The following is a 19925-nucleotide window of genomic DNA, read 5'->3' as shown; positions in this document are numbered from 1 at the left end:
CCTCAGAAACAAACTTTATCTCTCAATATTTTGCTGAATCGTTGTTATTCATATCTTGTTATTCAAAAATGTACGTGACACTATTTTTCTTTTGGTAAACGTACATTACACTTGAAAACAATTATAGCGCTTTAGATATATACTCTAATGTGAAGTTTCTATCTGTTGTAAACACTACATGCGTGAAAATGACATATAACTAAATTCCAAATTAATGGATATCATGATGAATCAATTAAGGTCCACCACTCAAAAATTGCATTTATGGTGTAACGAATGGACGATGGCTGAATTAAATACAAGCCAACGCAGCATGAAGAGATGGAGAGAGAAATAGGAAGCGTTGCTTGGCCATTAGTTTGACGTTTTCATGGAAAAAGAAATTGGTTCCACATTTGGTGCCAGCAAGGAACTTAATCAAAGAATGTGAGTGTCTCTATCTTTTGTTCACCACTATTGTTTCTTTATTGAAATATACATGTAGTATTTCGAAGTTTGACTAATTATGCGTATAAACACAGCTATGAAAAAATTAATACGGTAGAGTTTACCACCTTTTAAAGTACTTGTTTAATTAAAATAAAACAATAAAACCAATGTGTTTCTAAGCATCAATATTTATTCTATTAAGTAATTAAGATTGCTGGCCCATTGGAGCTGCAAACGGACTTGGAAAGAGCCAATCGCGTAGCAACGTTTGCTTTGGCTTACGTTGTTGGGATTTCCTTTGTAAGGCCGTAGTTTTTTCATTTTTTCGCTTATCCATTTTGCAATTGCTTTCAGTAACTTAAAGAAAATAAATTGCTGTCTCTCTAGTACAAAAGCCAAAATAAATTCGCTGAAAAGAAAGTCCCTTCATCAAATAATCCAAAATCTTAACACCATCATTCGCTTCTCCCCTCCAACAGCGAAAAAGATAATAAAAATATATATATATATATAAAAAAGCAAAAGCGAAAGAAACACCAAAAAAATAAAATAAAAAGAAACACAGTCAGTTAGTCACCAGCGGTCACCTCTTAACTAAAAAAATAAAATAAAATAAAATAAAACAGCTTATTTACACATACTAAGTATAAAATACTTTATTTTATTAAGTAATTAAAAATAAATTTTAGAAAATTGTCAATATTTTCTACAGACAATTATTCGAGTTAGGTGTTGACTCCAATCGGAAAGTAGGCGTGAAAAAATAAAAAAATTATTACTATGAGAGGCTAGTGTGAAAATAGTTTATCTAGTATTGTAAATATTAAAATTATATTATATAGTTTTGGTTGAGAGTGTTTGACAAACAAAAAGTGTAACCGCCCTCTTGAGTTGAGTCTTGAGCGCTCCCCTCTTTTGGTTTCCGACGCGCGCACACATTTCCTTCTATTTTCCGATCAGCAGTCACTCGCTTTTCCACTTTCCCGAATTCTCCGATGAGCGGCGGCTCGGAGCGGCACCGGACGGAGGCCTAAGAGGAGCTCGCTCTGATTTTCCGGCAGCCATGTCCGAGAACGCGGACGTGGCGTTCCAGACGTTCCGCGCGCTGGTGGAGAGCGCGGACCGGAAGTTCTCTAGGGTTCGGGACGCGGCGGCGTACGGCGGCGCGAGCCAGCAGCAGCGGCAGCACGCGTTCCAGAAGGTGTTCAAGGCGTACACGCGGCTGTGGAAGTACCAGCAGGAGAACCGCCCGAGGCTGGTGGAGTGCGGGCTGAAGCGGTGGGAAATCGGCGAGATCGCGAGCCGAATCGGCCAGCTCTACTTCGGGCAGTACATGAGGAGCAGCGAGTGCAGGTTCCTCGTCGAGGCCTACGTCTTCTACGAGGCCATTCTCAGCAGAAGGTACTTCCAGGGATCCGAATCCACCGCCAAAGATCTCGGAGTCAGGTCCAAGGAGTTGAGGTTCTACGCGCGCTTCTTGCTCGTTTCGCTCATTCTCAACCGAACCGACATGGTCAACCACCTCGTTCAACGCTTCGTCGCTTTAGTTGAAGATTGCAAGGCTACCTTCCGGGTACTGCATTCTTTCTCAATTTCGCTTCATTTTTTGTTCCACTGCCGCCGGAGAAGGAGAGTGGACTAATATTATTCGATTTTTTTTCTTCTCGTTTTTGCTAACGAAGTTACTAATTAGGAGTGAAATGACCTCTGCTTTCTTGTGATTGTGCCTGAAAATGCTCTGACTTAGAGATTAAGTAAGTGTGTAAGTATCCATTGGTTCCTGCCTGGTCGTTCTATGATACTTAATTTAGGGTCCGTACCGTAGGTTTCATCTCAGGTGATTTGGGCTATATGATAGAACAGAACAGCGATGATTTGCTGCCTTGATCTGTGATATGGTTGAATTCACAGTTGATGGTTCCTCTGTTATGACTGGTTTTGGGAGAGAGTTTTTGTTGCTGAAGTATGTTAGAATCCCGTTGTACGAGGTTTATGAAATAAGTAATGTAAGTTTTATTTCATTGACATCTGGTTCCACGGGATAAAATTGATGGGTATGTAGTGGATAATAATTTAAGCAAACTTTTGGTTCCTTTTGTTTTGGAGTAGACCGTTTTGGTAGCCTTAGCTACTAGTTTATCTTTATGTTACACCTGACTATTGTATGAACTATGAAAGTGATCTGTGGTGTTCTGGAAGAGGTTGTATGTCAAGGTTATTGAAGGTTCTCAGTTTTGCAGTAATAAAGAAAAGCAAGTGGTGAAATTTAGAAAAAGAGCCTCCCATTTTAGAACCATATCAGTGCTTGAATCAACTGAATTTCAAGTTATACTCTACTATGCTATACTGACTGCAGGGGCTAGTTTTCTATGATAAAGTATTGGTGCAGTGGTGATTTTCTTTCAAATCTTATATGAAGTGATGGTCGGCAAGTATATAATAATCAAGAAAGAAATTGCTGCCAGTTGGAAAACAGAACAAATGATTCTGAAGGTCCAAATGTATTATGTGTGTTGATTACTATATTATACCGACTGGGGTTGGGGAGGCAGTTTTCCAGAATAACATTGTTGTTGGAGTGATGAATGATGATCTTCTTTTCGAACCCTGTTTATATAAAGTGTGTGTATCTAATGTGAGCGTGAGATGTAAGAGGAGTTAAATCTTGGTCATGCTACTAAACATGGATAGTCAAGATTGTTTTACTTAAATCTGATGTTGATTATATATTTATGATTTTATGGTAAAAATCAGTTCCTCTCATAAGAGGACGCACTCACCAGATATGCTCCTACAGTCCTATGCACACATAATTAATAATTTAATGAACAATGTCTTGAAAGTCTGATATGAATTTCTTGTCAGGAAGCACATAATAATAAAAACAAAGTTGCTGTCAGTTGGCAAAACAAAACATAAGGTCCTGAAATTACTAAATGCATTACATGTGTTGATTTGATAAGTAGATCACAGACCCAGGAGAGTAAAAGTGATGCTTCATTATTCGCATGATGCCAACAGTCCTATTGACTATATTTGGTAATTTTTGTAAAATTACTTGAACTTTATATTTCTGGCCTGGGACCTTGATCATCTCTGCATTGTTCTGCTTCAGGTGTTTTTCATTTAGATAAAAAAATTTCATGAAACTTTGTTATAATGTAGTTTGTGGATGCTTTGTATTCAAATATTCATTTGGAGAAATAATATATCTATATTACCTCTTTGACTTATGAATGTGAATCATTTCTTTTTCAGGAAACTAATTTTAAGGAATGGAAGCAAGTTGTGCAAGAAATTAACCGATTCACAAAAGTCGATAAGGGCTTTAGTTTCAGGCCAATGCGCTATTGTGCCACATTTGATACTCATCGAGCTTCTCTTCCTTGTGTGGCTCGTTTTCATGCAAAGAGGGTTTTAAAATTTCAAGATGCACTGTTGACAAGCTATCATCGAAATGAGGTTAATACTGATTCACGTTGCTGTGGTGGTTCTTAAATTTGGATTAATAAATTACTTCAGTAGCTGAAAGGGACTGAAGCTTATGAATCTCTATATATTCTCACTTTCAGGTCAAGTTTGCCGAGCTCACATTGGACATCTATAGAATGATACAATGTTTAGAATGGGAGCCTAGTGGAACATTCTACCAAAAGCATACAGTTAAACCTAAGGAGAATGGTGACACAATTGATCATTCAGGAGCCTCTGGGATAATAGACATGAATCTTACTGCAGATATGACTGATCCAAGTATACCTCCTAATCCTAGAAAGGCTACCCTGTACCGTCCATCTGTGACACATGTGATAGCAGTGAGTTTTCAAGCCTATTGGAAATTGTGTTGCATACTTGGCTTGTCTACTTACTAAAATCTATAGGCTGTTCTGGTAACTAGGCCTTGTCAATATCAAATAATTTAGCATGGCTATTTTACAGCTTCTCCTATCACGACTTGGATATTCTTGATTGCCTTTGGTGTGCTTCATTGATTCTAGTGTATAACTTGTCTGTTTTCGCACACTTAAATGTGTTTGCTTTTTCCTTCGTGCTGTATGATCTAATTCATGAACTGATGCCAAAATTTCCTCTTGTCAAAAATGGCTGTTTAGATTCTATTGAATGCAATTTTTCACAGGCTGTTTGAACATACAAGTTTTTATTTCTTACGTAAGCTTCATGATGTTGTGCAGGTTATGGCTACAATTTGTGAGGAGCTGCCACCAGATTGTGTTGTACTAGTATATCTTTCAGCCTCAGGTTTATATTTACTGTCTTTTCAACTAAGAATAGTCTGTAGTGGTATACTAGGTTAGTTACCTTATTGATCACTCATGCAGGGAAGGCTGGTCATAATAATGTCTCTCAGATGGAAAATTCTGGAGGTTCATCCAAAAATTCAAGACACAAAGTCCTTTCTCAGACGTCCCAAGGACAGAATTCTGGAGCTTCCGAAACTCTAAATAACGGCAAGAGAGAACTGAGCTGTTATGATAATTATCTGTGGTTTGGTCCCAAGGGAAATAGTGGTATGTACCTGCACTGAATCTATTCTCTGTCAATTTTCTGTTCAGATTGTTCCAGGATATGTTACGAAAATGATACATTTTATCTTCATCTTTTGGGTTAGTTTTGATTAAACGTTATATAAGAAACAAGTATCTCTGTTGTAGTTGCACTTACATGTGCTTTATTTGAATTATCAGGTTCAAATAATCTCTACCCTGGCGATCTTATCCCTTTCACTCGGAAACCTCTTTTCTTGATTATTGACAGCGATAACAGCCATGCATTCAAGGCAGGTTTGTCAAAACTCAGAACTTGTGTATGAGTTGCCTGGGAACTTTTTAGGGGGAGCTGTTCAGGATATTCCTTGAATCAAGTTTTACTTTTTAATGGCTTGGTGAAATTTTTAATTAGTTTATTACCTTATAGTCTGAGGATTTGTTGTAGCACTTCAAATTGAATTTTAACTTCCTAACCAAAAAAGACCCGGCCTTGAACAATTTGAATATGAATGTAGAACTTTCTCTTAAATGAACAACAAATACAGCATCTTTCTATTCTGGGTTAAAATGACTTCGTGATATATATATATATATATTTATTTATTTATTAATTATTTTTTTGGGGGGTTGGGGGTGGGGGGGGCTGTGTGTGGAGATCATTTTAGAATATTTGCTTGTTGACTTATCCCGTGTTAAATGTATATTGGAATTGATAGGAAGTAGAAGATGCTGTCTTTTCTAGGCTTGAGGATTGACCAACCCACGTTATTTACATCGACGTGCCTTGATTGATTGTGTACGTAATAAATTATTGCAGGTTTTACATGGTGCTGAGAGGGGAGAAGCGGCTGCTCTATTTCTGTCCCCTTTAAGACCGATTTTCAAGAATCCATCTGATGTAAATTCAAATAGTGGAAGCCAATTTACCTTTTTCTTGACTGCTCCTTTGTCAGCTTTTTGCCAAATGATTGGTCTCTTCCCCAGTGAGGCTGATACAGTAAGCTTATGTGAATAATCTTTAACCTTTCTCAAATCAACTTTAATTTTTGTTGGTCTAATTGTTGTTTTAACCTGAAGGATGTCTACAACGAAGCAGAGAACATAATCGCTAATGCTTTCACTGAGTGGGAAATAATTCTTTGCTCGTCAACTACCATGGATTTAGTATGGGCGCAAGTTATAGGCGATCCATTTCTAAGGCGGCTTATTCTGAGGTATTTGCTCTCTACTTTCTAGCCAATGCAGTCTTTTTCATTTTAATCGGTTATTGGTTTCGGAGAATGTCAATAGTAGTAAACTGCTATCTAGATTTCAAGCGCTATTAAAGTGAAGTTATTGAATGGACTTGGTGTATGACATGTTGCATCATTTATGTACAGATTCATATTCTGCCGATCCGTGATATCTTTTTTCTGCCCACCTGAGGAGAGTGAACAGTATCTGCCACTTTGTTTACCCCATCTACCCTCTTCTGTGGCTCCAACGTCTGAAGCCGTGCGTTCTGCTGTCGTGCAACTCGCCATGCACTTTGATGCTGCTGACTCCTTTCACTTTACTGAAACATAAGATTGGGACCTAAAAAGTAACGAGTAAAATGATAGGTTTAACATGCAGGCTTTGGAAGCTAAGGATTATGAGATCCAAGGAATACAAAACATAATGAGTTGACCTTTCGGGCGACAGGACAAGGGTATTTAGTGTGGGGCCTGGGCTGTCTGGTGAAAAAAGAAATTGTTGGTAATGGTTGCCTCTGCTTGTTGTGTTGCTTAATTCGACCCCACCTGCTTCGTTGATCTATATGCTGTATTTGGTGGTTTGCTCTGTACTGTTAAGGTTAGGTCATGATGGGTGCCTGGTGACTTTTCATGTGTTTGGTCGTGGCAAGATAATTTTGTTTTTGTAGCGTGGCAAGATAGTTGTTAGTTTAAAATTAGTTGTATTTGTTCATACTTCATAGCTTTGAAAAGGGGAAAAAAAACAGGAAGTATTTGTTAATTTTTACCTTTTTGAGCAGAATTGGACGGTTTTGAAACAACACTGATTGAGGAGGATGTATTCTGGGAAGAACGAATTCCGTCAAAACTCAAAAGTAAATTACTTACCCTGTATATTCAATTTTAGAGTTTTACCATATTTATATATAGAAGCATAGCATGAAATATGATACCGCTATGATGATAATACAATCATTACTTGGTTTTGTTATCGCTGGGTTTTAAGTGATATCACAAACATTTCCGCGGTTAAATATTGCTTTTGTTTTTCTTCTTCGGTCGAATTAGAAACAATAAATACCATTCGTTCATAAATTTATGCCTAGAGCATGCAAGTTTGATTTACTAAACGACCAAGATGCGCGAATAAATGTGACAAGAATTGTAATAAGCTCAAAGTCCTCTACACATTAAAGGGCATTTATGAAAAATATTGGGGTTTCAGTCTTCAGTAAAATACTCCTATCTAACAAATGGTGGTGTGGTTAGTAGGAAACTGTGCTAAATATGTTGGAGGTATTTTATTAATGACCCAATCAATTTTAAGAAAATACATTAAATTACCTTCATAGATAATGATTAAAAATATTATTTGTATTTTTTCCAATTTCTCAATTGGCGAGAAGATTTTAGGGATTGGAAGAGAGAAATGAATATTAAATTTATGTATAAAGCATTGAACTCAAAAAAGTGACTAAAATGGCATTTAGATGGAAAAAATTATCGCCTTTTCGTTTAAAATATTGGCACAAATATAAGTTACAATTCAATGAAAATAAAAAATTCAATGAGAAAAAAGAACTAAATATGTAGTCATGGTTTGATCTTCAGTTTCTTATGTACAAAAAAAAATTGTTAAAAGAAATCAATTCGTTAATTATGAGTATTTTAAGAAATTAGTATGTGGCTCTGGCTGTTCACTTAACTAATAAAAAGAAATACTCCTATTGTACCTCACTTTCAGACTAAAATCATCTAAAAATTTCTGTTAAATTGTTAGGTTATTAAATGAGTTTATTTTATCAACTGATATAGATGTTTTTGCCTACATGTAAATGCTAATCATCAATGTCTTTCTAGGGGAAATTAAAGGAAATAAATCCCTAAACTGCATTAGTAGAAATAAAAATGACATAAACATAATGATCCAATATCCCACTTATCATTTTTGGGCATGCTATCATTTTTTTTTACCAACTAGCATTGGTTGGAAGGCTCAGACCAGCTGGTGGTTGGTTAAGAGCAAAGCTTCGAACTACACGACAATCGTCGTGTTCATCGTCAACACTCTTCACATGGTATCACCCAGTGGCCAGCTAACTTTTTTTCTCTTCCCAAAAAGTAGACCACACTTCACACCTAATGATATTAAGAAGTTTGTTAAGATGATGAGGTGGATTATGCATTCTGGCCTTACGAACAACTAAATCAATTTTGGATTTGGCCACCTTGCCACACATGTGAAGAGTATTATGTATAGAATTATCAAAAAACATAATAAAAAGAACATGGTTTCTACACATAAGCTCGGTCACGATTAAGGCTACTAAAATTTTAAGGTTTAGTTTACTAGTGAGAAATTACTACCTCCGTCTTTAATAATATTTTTTTAACTAAATAAAATTAGTTAATTTATTTAAGAACATTAAATTTCTCAATAATTTAAACTACTTTTTCAAAATTAATTTTTTTCTCTTTTCACTTAATTTATTTATCATCTAACTAATTAATATTTGAAAAAAAGGATATTTATGTGTCTATTTATCTTTTCCAATCCTTATAAAAGAGAAAAAAATTATTCAATTAATTTCAAGCATTTATGATCTTTTGTCTAAAAAAAATTGTTTATTAAATAAAGATATTTTAAAGAAGATATAATTAATGCAACTTATAAAAGAGATAAACAAAAAAGTGTAAAGGATCTTATACATAAGGATGAAGGTAGTAATTTGTTATTAGATTTTATGAAACAAAAAATAACATATATTGATAAAAATATCTCATACATTGATAATAAAAAATTATGACAAACCAAACATATTTTGATAAGAAACATTGATTATTAAGATTTATCATTCTTGAGAATCATGATTTTCATGAATGAAAAAATTTATGTGTCAAATCTCCACTAAATCTCGCTTATCATTAGGTAATTATATTATGTACATATAAATTTACGAATCATCGTATTATTTTATTTAATAAATGAATCAATTTTCTGAAATAATATTTTTTTATGTGTGTATACTCTTAAACCAATCTTGATATATTTTCTCAAATAATATTGATATATCAAAGAGGAAACTTTGAGATCATGTTTATATGTAAAGTTTTTTTCCCGATTTATTTGGATGACATACATGGAATATAGTTTTATTTATTTATAGAAATTAAATTTAATATAAAAGAAATTTATAACAACTCAATGTACCTTATTCAACTACTTTATTTAATTAACTAAGTTAAACTATTTTTATATGAAATACATTATGTGATATTTTGGATGCTAATTAATTATATGAATACTTTGTTCCAAAAGAGAAAAAATATAACAATGATAAGTCTTGCAGATCTAGTATCATCGCTGCTATCATTAAAACTCACAATAATTATGGAGAAGTTTATGCACAAAAGTTAATGAAATTTAGTTTTTGAAAAAGCTGAATGAGGGAACTTCAATAAATTAGTTTACACATAAAATAATTTTAATTTATAAAAAAAAAATCTTATTTTTTTTCTTATAAGTATTTTTAAAAATATTTATCTAAAAAAAATAAGGATCTTATAATTAGAAAATGATTTTATACAATGAATGCAACTTACAATTAGAAAATGGTCTTATAAAAAAGACAAGAAAAAAATGAAAAGAATCTTATACATAAGGATGAAGATAATAATTTGTTATTAGATTTTATGAAACAAAAAAATAATATATATTGATAAAAATATCTCATACGTTAATAAAAAGAAAAAATTACGATAAACCAAACATGATAAGAATAATGATTCATAAAATTTACCATTTTCAAGAGTATGATTCTTAAGAATAAAAAAATTTATATACCAAATCTCCACTAAGATAATTTTTTTTTTTATGTGTGTATACTCCTAAACCGATCGTGATATGTTTTCTCAAGTAATATTGATATATCAAAGAAAAAACTTTAAGAACATGTTCATATGTAAAGTCTATTTTTCAATTTACATGGATTTTGGATGACATACATGAAATATGTTTTTTATTTATATAAATCAAACTTAATATAAAAGAGATTTATAACAATTCATGCATCATATTCAACCACTTTATTTAATTAACTAAGTTAAACTCCTTTTATATGAAATACCTTATGTGATATTTTGGATGCTAATTAATTATGTGAATATTTTGTTTCGTATAATCTATGTTATCATTCAAACTTATAATAATTATGGAGAAATTTATGTACAAAGTTAATGAAATTTAATTTCTGAAAAAGCTGGATGAGAAATAAATTAGTTTGTAAATAAAATAATTTTAATTTATAAAAAATTATTATTTTTTATTATTTTCTTTTCTTATAAGTAATTTTGAAAATATTTATCCAAACATATTTATGAGCATGATTTGGTTTATGTTAGATTGATTTTCAGTAGTAAATCTGAAAAGTGATACTGTAATATATAAAGAAGTGATTTTTCTAGTTTTAAAACTTTGTGTTTTTATTTTAAAATTTAGCATCACATTTATTAGAACCTACTTGAGAATTAGTACTGTTGAGTGGTTGAGGTGCATGTACAACGCATTGAATTGTCCAACTGGGCAGGGACCATCTTTGCCAACTCCGATACAGAAACTGAAGATGCCACTAATATTTTGAGTGCCGTGAAGAAGCTCATTTATGGCTACCTAAAATGCTATTAGTACTACTCACTCCTGCTTCAATAACTTTCATATTTATTAACTGGATGTAATCATACTCAGAATCTATGCTACACCAATCTATGGTTCATTGGTTGTGTGTAGATTACGCACGTCTTTATAATTTTTCTGCACTAAATTGATGAAATATGTGAAGTTAGAATATGTTGTCCCGAATCAGAACCAAACATGCAATCTTGTTGAAATTATGACAATTTTGGGAACAATGCATTCATGGGCTACTACTATCAAAGGTTTTTCACTTTGGTTTATGTTGGATTAGTTTTCAAAATTAAATCTGAAAATTGATAATATAAAAAATTGATTCTACTTATTTTTAAATAATTGTTTTAACACTTTATACTATATCAGATCAATTTATCAACACATTTAATTAATTTCAAATATAAATTACTACATTATTTTACCAAAAATCACTATCACAATTGATTTGACATTTATATACTTTAACAAATAATTGAGATTTTATTCCTAATTTAAATACAGATTTTTAACTAGAAATATCACTTTAAACTTAAAATGAAACTTGTCGTAAGAGTTATACATTATATATATATATATATATATATATATATATATATATATATATATAAATGATGTGTTTGCGGACTACATAGGTTAAATGTAATTAAATTAAAGTTTATTTTTCATAATAACAAAATTACACATCTTGATATTTTCCTTTTTGTCGTTTAAGATATGCTTTGATCAAAAGTTATAAATTAATCTTGAAATATAACAAATTATTTAAGAAATTCACCTCTTCCGATAAATATTTTTCTTTATACATAAGCGTGGAGATCAAATCCTAACCGCATGTTTATGGAGTGTAATTATCTATCAATCATACCACAATATGTTGATACCTTTTTTTTATAAAAAAAAATGTCTAAAGCATTTTTCTGATAAACAAAGCTGCACCTACATATTTTTGCAAACAATAAATAAAAATATTTTTTTAATAACTAAGAAGGAATATCTTTATATTTAAATTGAATAGAAACATGTTTAATTTAAAGAGTAATTACTAACTTTTGCACATGTTTATGTAATTTGGCATTATTTATATTTCATTTTAGACTATAATTTTATAATTTTCATTTAAAAATTAAATATTATATAATCATGTTTTTTATTTCCAAATTTAATTAATATTTTAATTATTCTTTTTATTTACTTAAATCATATTTTTTTTATCAACTTGATTGATGTAAATGGAGAGAGACTCACGTCACTTAATCAAATATTCATGACTTAAATCTTGATTTCTATGAATGCAAAAAATTAAAATTAGGGTGAGATATTCATCTATTCAATATTTGTCAAACTTAAAAGAAGACTATCTCCATTCAAGAAGAATACTTCTCGATAATGAATAATTTTTACTCAAATGAACAGGTTTGGTTGCTTTCAAAAGGCCCAATCCAAAACAAACTGAATATTTTAATTTGTGGGCCATTTTTGATCAAATCGACCTTGAGGTTCAGTTTGGGCTGGTCTAAGATTTATGTGAGAGAGTCCAAACGACTGTGAGCCAACATTTAGGCCAATATATTTTACGGGCCTAGTTAAGTTACGGAACTGTTATTCCCCCGCTCATATTTGTTTAGTTCACGTCTCGTCTTTATAAAGTGCTTTTTTTAACCAAAATACATTGAACAAATCACGTTTTCATTGAGTTGGAAACGTGATTTTAGTGTATATGAACTCTCTATAATATACACAACACAAATAAATCAGGCTCCTATTTTGGATCTCAAAACATATTACTCTGTAAAAACATACTAAGAATTTAAATATAAATATATATTTGATGTACATAAAAGAAATTAGGAGTGTGCATACACTTGCAAATACTCCATCCTCCGCTCGCGATGCCAACCTCGCCATCGCCGCCCTCTCCCGCGCCGGAAACCTCTCCGCCGCCCGCAAACTGTTCGACGAAACGCCCGCAAAGGACGTCGTCACGTGGAACACTCTGCTCTCCGCCTACTGGCGAAATGGCTTCCTCCAACACGCCACGACGCTCTTCCACTCCATGCCGCTCCGCAACGTCGTCTCCTGGAACTCCATGATCGCCGCCTGCGTCCGAAACGGCGACCTCCGCCACGCGCTCCGCTACTTCGCCGCCGCGCCGGAGAGGAATGCCGCCTCCTACAACGCCGTCATCTCCGGGCTCGCGCGGCTCGGGCGCGTGGCGGAGGCGCGGAGGCTCTTCGAGGAGATGCCGCGCCCGAACGTGGTGTCGTACACCGCCATGGTGGAGGCGTACGCGAGGGCGGAGGGCGGGATTGGGCGCGCGAGGGCGCTGTTCGAGGCGATGCCGCGCCGGAGCGCCGTGTCGTGGACGGTGATGATTAATGGTTTGGTGGAGAACGGGTTGTGCGAGGAGGCGTGGCGAGTGTTTGCGAGAATGCCGCAGAAGAGTGACGTTGCGAGGACCGCTATGATTACTGGGTTTTGTAAGGAAGGAAAAATGGAAGAGGCAAGGGCTTTGTTTGAAGATATTCGATGCAGAGATCGCGTTTCTTGGAATATAATCATAACGGGTAAGCCAAGGTTTTTACTTTCAACGTTTCAAACCCCAGTTCGCGCCAATGTGTGTATTTAGCTTATAGTTATAACAGGAAGAAAAAAAAAAAAAAAAAACTTTTCTTTTAAAGGAACTAGAGACTCTAACTAGAAAAGGCAGGTAGTTAAGTTTCTAGTTATTCTGTTATTGGTTTTATTTTTAGCACAATTAAGATTTAGAGAAAGCTTTCTAACAGCAACTCAGCATCTATTCTATTTCTAGCATGCCTTTTTGCCATTCTGCCATGTCAATTTTGGCTCTATAATATGGTTATTCTGAAGGAAGTCATAAACCACTGGTTTCATGTGAATAAAACAATGAAAGCTGACACCTTGATAGGTGGGTAATGCCGTAAAAGATCTTCACAAAATTCATTAAATAAATCACACACTCTCTTATCATCCTGAAGTTCTGGATCGGGTGTAAAGATACTTACAAACTGAAAAACGTCATTTGGTTTGGTCAAAGGGGTGAATTGTCATCAAAACCCAGCTCCAAATCATCATATATTTTTGGTGTCTGGTTTTGATGATAACTCACCTCCTTGACTTGTGAAGATATATGATTCTCCAGAGTCCTGAGCTTCAGGAGGATAATGAAGACTGTGATTAATCAAATGGATTTTGTGAAGATCCTTTGTTTCATTTCTTACCTAATAAGTTGTCAACCTTCGTTGTTTTATTCACAGGGAACAAACGGTTCAGAACTTCGTTCAGAATAACCCTACTGTAAAGCCAAAGTCTGACTTGGTCAACGGTGCCGGGGAAGCATTGCTAAGACATCTCACGGCTGTTCTTACCAATGATGACGTAACTGCTCAATTCAATCATGTTGATGCATCTTCTATCCAAGGTGCTTGCTAGAGTAGATGTTTTTGCTGTAGGAAAGCTATCATTAAATCTTGCATTAAAAAAAATTAACGAATAAGAACTACTACAGGGGAAGAGGCTTATTCTGTTAGAGTCTCTAGTTCTATTAAAACGATAATAATCATGTATGTCTTTTGAAATAAAAGGTCGGATCCTCTCTCCCTGCTATGCAATATAAAGCTTGCTTGCTCTAAAATTAAGCTCAATTTAGAAAAGCCTTATCCATTTATAGCATATTTTGATTAAACTGTTGAGAAAAAAACAATAACTTGTGGTTCTAGAAGGAGGAGATTGTTTTCTTCTACTCTGTCATTACCTTTTGTTTTCTTAATTATTCCATCTTTTCACAATTGCTTCAACGATTGTAGGTTGTGCCCAAAATGGGAGAGGGGAAGAGGCACTGAACTTGTATTCACAAATGATCAGAACTGGTATGCAACCAGATGACTTGACTTTTGTGTCAGTTTTCACTGCCTGTGCAAGTCTTGCATCGCTTGAAGAAGGAAGACAGGCGCATGCTCTTGTAATTAAGCATGGCTTTGGTTCAGATTTGTCTGTGAGTAACGCCCTGATTACTATGCACAGCAAGTGTGGTGGAATTGTTGATTCTGAGTTAGTTTTTGGACAAATTTCCCATCCAGACCTCATTTCATGGAACACTATCATTGCTGCATTTGCACAGCATGGTCTCTATAACAAAGCAAGCTCCTACTTTGACCAGATGGTGACATACGGTATTCAACCCGATGGCATAACTTTTCTGAGTTTACTATCTGCGTGTTGTCGTGCTGGGAAGATTGATGAGAGCATGAATCTGTTTAGATCGATGGTTCATAATTATGGTATTCCACCAAGGTCTGAACACTATGCATGCTTAGTCGATGTGATGAGTCGAACAGGTCAATTGCAGAGAGCTTGCAGATTAATTGACGAAATGCCATTCAAGGCAGATTCCAGCATCTGGGGTGCTGTGCTTGCAGCCTGTAGTGTTCATTTAAACGTGAAATTGGGGGAATTGGCAGCTAGAAGAATTTTGAATTCGGATCCTTATAATTCTGGTGCCTATGTTATGCTGTCTAATATATATGCTGCTGCTGGCAAGTGGAAGGATGTCCATAGAATCAGGGTTCTGATGAAAGAGCAAGGAGTTAAGAAACAAAGAGCTTACAGTTGGTTGCAGATTGGAAACAAAATCCATTGTTTCGTTGGAGGGGATCCATCACATCCTAATATTAAGGATATTCATGTTGCTTTAAGGAGGATAACATTACATATGAAGGTAAAAAGTGTCTATGAAGAAATTTTCTTGTAAAAGGCTGCGAGCAAGTTGTGAAGATATATATTTTAAGTGATTTCTGCTGTGCCTTGTTATTTTAATTTGCACGGGTATATTTCTACGTCAGGCTAATTATTTAGAGACAATTAGCAAATTTTTTACACGTAAGTTTATATCTCTTAAATTTAGATAAAATTGCAAAATAGTCCATATAAAATTATAAATTAGTAATTTTGAATCTCAAAACCCTTCCATCCCCGTTTGAACATGTTTAGGTCTTTCAAAGAAGCAAGATTGGATTCTTGAGTGTGCCACACACAACACACAGAGTCTTTTCTTTAAAATTTGAAAGTGTTTTTCTCACAATTTCACTTAATTTCAAAATGAGAAGTGTCAACATATGGACGATTTTCATGTGTCTGATGCTGACCTTCTTCACTCGCTTTCAATCACTCTCTGTGACGGTAAACAACGTTGCCTACGAGTATATGCTTTACGACGGCAACACTGTTTCTGATAACTTTGTTTTGTTATCATCGACCTTGACATATTCTGGAGCTTCGACTCACGGTCTGTTTATTGTACTAATTTATTCAATTTTCAATTTATTTGCCCTTAGTAAAAGCCAAAAATCAAACTAGAGGTTAAGATTGAGTTAAAAATTATTTTAGTTTGATCCATTTCAATTAATAGCTTATGTTTGTGTTACAGGGAAATTTAACACACAAAAATACCAAAGAAAAGTAAAAGGATCTTATTTGAATTTGGGAATTCATACCTATTGATATATGTGGTTCAGTATTTAATTTCGTCAAAAAGCCCACATAAAATTGTGAGAAAAGTGCTTTCAGATCTTAAAGAAAATATTTTTTGTGTGTTGTGTGTGACACTGATGAATCCAATCTTACTTCTTTGGAAGATCTGAGTATGCTCAAACGAGGATGAAATGGTTTTGAGATTCGAAATTACTAATTTATAATTTTATATGGACTATTTTGTAAGTTTATCTAAATTTAAGAGATAAAAGTTTACGTGTAAAAAATTTGTTAGTTATCACAAAATGATTGATATTACATAAAAATGTATCAGTACAATTTTAAATAAGAAAGTACCATAGAAATTACCTATATTTTATTGGGAGCCATTACCAGTTACCACGGGCGGATCAACTTTAACTCTAAGCTTCAGCGCTTATTGCGAGAGTAAGTAGCTCTAACTTTTACCGATAAAAAGCTTGGTATTTGAAAATTCAAGCCAAATGTTCAATTTAATAATCGGGGGCTGGGAAGATCTAAGGGTTCACAACATTGGTAAATTGATATTGTCCATATTTAGCTATAGGATTCTCTTCCACCATAATGGCTTAAGTTATATCATTGATAATTACGCAGAGCTAATTTGGGTGTGATATGTTATGTTGTTTGTTAGATTAAAAAATCTTATTAAGGTGTGATATTGTGTTACATATTAGATATTGGTTGTCTGCTCGAAATTAAAATTAAAATTATATATCATATTGTAATTATGCTAAAATGTTTATTTGTTCATTCAGAAAAATATCTATTATATAGGAGATATATTGCCGAAATTTCTATAGGTTTTTCATGTCAAGTGTACTCCTTAAATCATGTAGAAAATGAAATGTTATCCTCGTTGGATCTATGATAAGTTTTGTCAATGAAGAAGGGGGTTAGTACTTAGTATCCTTGTATAAAGTCCATGTTTACAAAAAAATATTTCTTTCTATATTGTGAAGCTGTGCTTATATAATATACGTATGAATTTAAACCTAAAAGTTTTTGTTTTCTTTCTTTAAGGCAAGACATTTTGTCTTTAAAATATCAACACTGTTGAAATGTTTCTATCCATATTATTGACAAGTTTTACACACATATATATATATATATATACTAAGTAAAAGAAAAACTAATGATAACTTGGAGAATGCTAATAACAGATTTTATAACGCATTTTTCATTTCAAGGGACAAATATAAATCATTTCATTAATTATAAATTAATGGTTAAAATTATGATAAAATACATTTATAAAGTAAATTATTAAATTACTGTAATCTCAATATTATTTTTTTAATACCTGTTATAATTTTAAATTTTATTCTCTAAACACCATTGAACTTTTTAAAAAAAATAAATTTAATTGATAATCATTCTTGCTATGCTTACGAAGAGTTCCATTAAAAGCTAGATGTTACTATGTTAGTCTGAATGACATTCTCATTGTTCCCGGCAATAAGGTTGGACTATCTTATTAGGCCTTTCTACGAAGTATGCTGAAAATTTCAAGATTATGTTGTCACCATCCAAATTGTTAACTTTCAAAAAAATCGGCAATCAGGCATTCACTATAAACCCCACAAATTGAGGTTTGTTGGATATATGTATAATATGTTGAAGAATAAATAGTACAATCAATAATTAAATGAAGAATTGGGAGATAGTAAGACGTAAGGAACTCAAAATTCTTGGGAAAGATGTATTGTCACTTACACCATTTTTCTTTGAATAAACATATAGTAAATGAGAAAGGATAAGACTCATAAGAGTAAATTACATTCTTATTCTTGAAATATGTTAATATTACACTACTCTGTTAAAAATTATAGTATTCTATTTTGATAGTTTTCATGTATAACATTTTATCTATTTTTTAAATATTTAATTAAATTTTTGTTAAATTTTATTATAAAAAAATATTTTTAAAAATACTCTTTATAATACTACCCTCTTTTAACTAATTTAAATATGTTACACTTAAATAATTTATCTTTTGATTTATATATTTAATTATTATTTGAAAGATTATTTAATTATATATCTTAAAAAGGTATTTTTTATTATTATCTTTACAAAAATACTTGTAAAGTTATATATCAAAATAAAAATAATATATTTATATAAATAAAATAAAATCATATACAAATTTTAAGATATTATTAAATCGATGTAATTAATATAATATTTTTATAGACATTTAAATAAAATAGTATTTTCATTATATAGTATTATGATATTATTTAATTGGTGTTATTGATACAATATTTAAATAACATTTAAATAGATAAGTATTTTATGATAAAGTATTATTTATTATATTTAATTAATGTAATGCTAAAATATGTATATTGAATATATAATTTTAAAATAAATATATTTACATTAAAAATTTATTATTAAATATAATATGATTATTATAAAATTTAATACTTATATGTAAGTTAATTTATGTTATATATATTGATATATATATATATATATATATATAATATACATATGTAATTTATTTTATAGTTTCTATTTTATTTATTATTTTAATAACTATTTTAAATTTAATTATATGTTTTACAAATTTTTAATAATGAATGAAAAATGATTAAAAAATAAATAAAATATGCTTTAATTAAAAATATATTTTTTTATGATGAATAATTAAATTAAAAGATTATTTTTATGAATAATTAAATTAAAAGTATTTTTTAAAACCTTATAATGATTGTTTTTTAGCGATGTCTTACGATGCAATGTGTTACCGTGTTGTTTAGGTTGCTATGTTGTAAATTTTTGTTGTGTTGTAAGTGTTGTATTAGAAATTGTGTTGTTTTTATATTGAGTTGATATGTTGAAAAGTTGTCATGCTAATATGCTAGTAAGTTGTACAGTGGTGTTGTAAGTTGAGATGTTGACATGTTGTTAAGTTGAGAAATTGTGTTAAAATGATTGTTCTATGTTGTTAAATTGGGCCTTAAGTTGATGTTTTGTTGTGTTGATTAAGCTTGTTGGTATAATTAGTTTATTGCTTTTATACTATGTTATTTTCTTAATTACGAGTTTACCCTTATATTTTTCTTGTTGTTGAATTGTGAGAATCATATTATTATGAGAGCAATGCAGGATTAGGCTATAAGGCAAGCAATATTTTTAGTGTCATATTGGAGATGGTGGCGGCTTTTGAGTGGTGTTGTTATGAGGCAACATGTATATAGTAGTTGTTTGATTGACAACTTAAAATTTTATGTTTTATAGTTGGATAATTCTCTATGTGTGTGTATAGAATTTTGATGTAATGTCACCAAGGAATTTTCATTTATGTTTTCAGTTGTTATTTCGTATACATATGTTGTTGCATAGATGTCCAATAACTATTGCATGTTAATTGTAAGTAATTAGATTATTTTTTATTGCTTAGTTGATGAGCTGTAAAATATATGAATTTGCCAAGTCATTATTGTAGATCCTAAGGCCTTTGATACATTGTTCTAAAATATAAACACATAGTTTGTTTGAATTTTGCATAAAAATATAAATAATATAGACATAATTAAAAATTTCAACACC

General features: G+C 32.2%; 2 protein-coding genes across 3 annotated transcripts; both read left to right on the top strand.

Annotated features, from left to right (window-relative positions):
- Nucleotides 1–1277: 1277 nt before the first annotated feature.
- LOC109813498 (signal transducer, putative (DUF3550/UPF0682)) lies at nucleotides 1278–7052 on the top strand. 2 transcript variants are annotated; one of them, XM_020377687.3, is made up of 9 exons: nucleotides 1279–2002; nucleotides 3688–3891; nucleotides 4002–4244; nucleotides 4623–4689; nucleotides 4770–4958; nucleotides 5136–5227; nucleotides 5755–5934; nucleotides 6015–6151; nucleotides 6317–7052. In XM_020377687.3, the coding sequence occupies exons 1-9, from the start codon at nucleotides 1493–1495 to the stop codon at nucleotides 6501–6503; spliced, it is 1809 nt and encodes a 602-aa protein (XP_020233276.2). In that variant the 5' UTR covers nucleotides 1279–1492; the 3' UTR covers nucleotides 6504–7052. The 2 variants fall into 2 exon arrangements, with proteins under 2 accessions (XP_082925396.1, XP_020233276.2); XM_083069270.1 differs by lacking the exons at nucleotides 6015–6151; nucleotides 6317–7052 and having other exon boundaries at nucleotides 1278–2002; nucleotides 5136–5231; nucleotides 5755–5935.
- Nucleotides 7053–12511: 5459 nt separating this feature from the next.
- Nucleotides 12512–15646, top strand: LOC109813506 (pentatricopeptide repeat-containing protein At2g13600). Its single transcript, XM_083069269.1, has 2 exons — nucleotides 12512–13402; nucleotides 14663–15646. Exons 1-2 carry the CDS (start codon nucleotides 12667–12669, stop codon nucleotides 15604–15606), a joined length of 1680 nt encoding a protein of 559 aa, XP_082925395.1. The 5' UTR covers nucleotides 12512–12666; the 3' UTR covers nucleotides 15607–15646.
- Nucleotides 15647–19925: the final 4279 nt, after the last annotated feature.

The sequence above is a fragment of the Cajanus cajan genome, chromosome 2, assembly GCF_000230855.2.
Source record: "Cajanus cajan strain Asha chromosome 2, NIPB_CcT2T_4, whole genome shotgun sequence".
Classification (NCBI taxonomy): Eukaryota; Viridiplantae; Streptophyta; class Magnoliopsida; order Fabales; family Fabaceae; genus Cajanus; species Cajanus cajan.
This window is presented reverse-complemented; position numbering and strand designations above follow the sequence as displayed.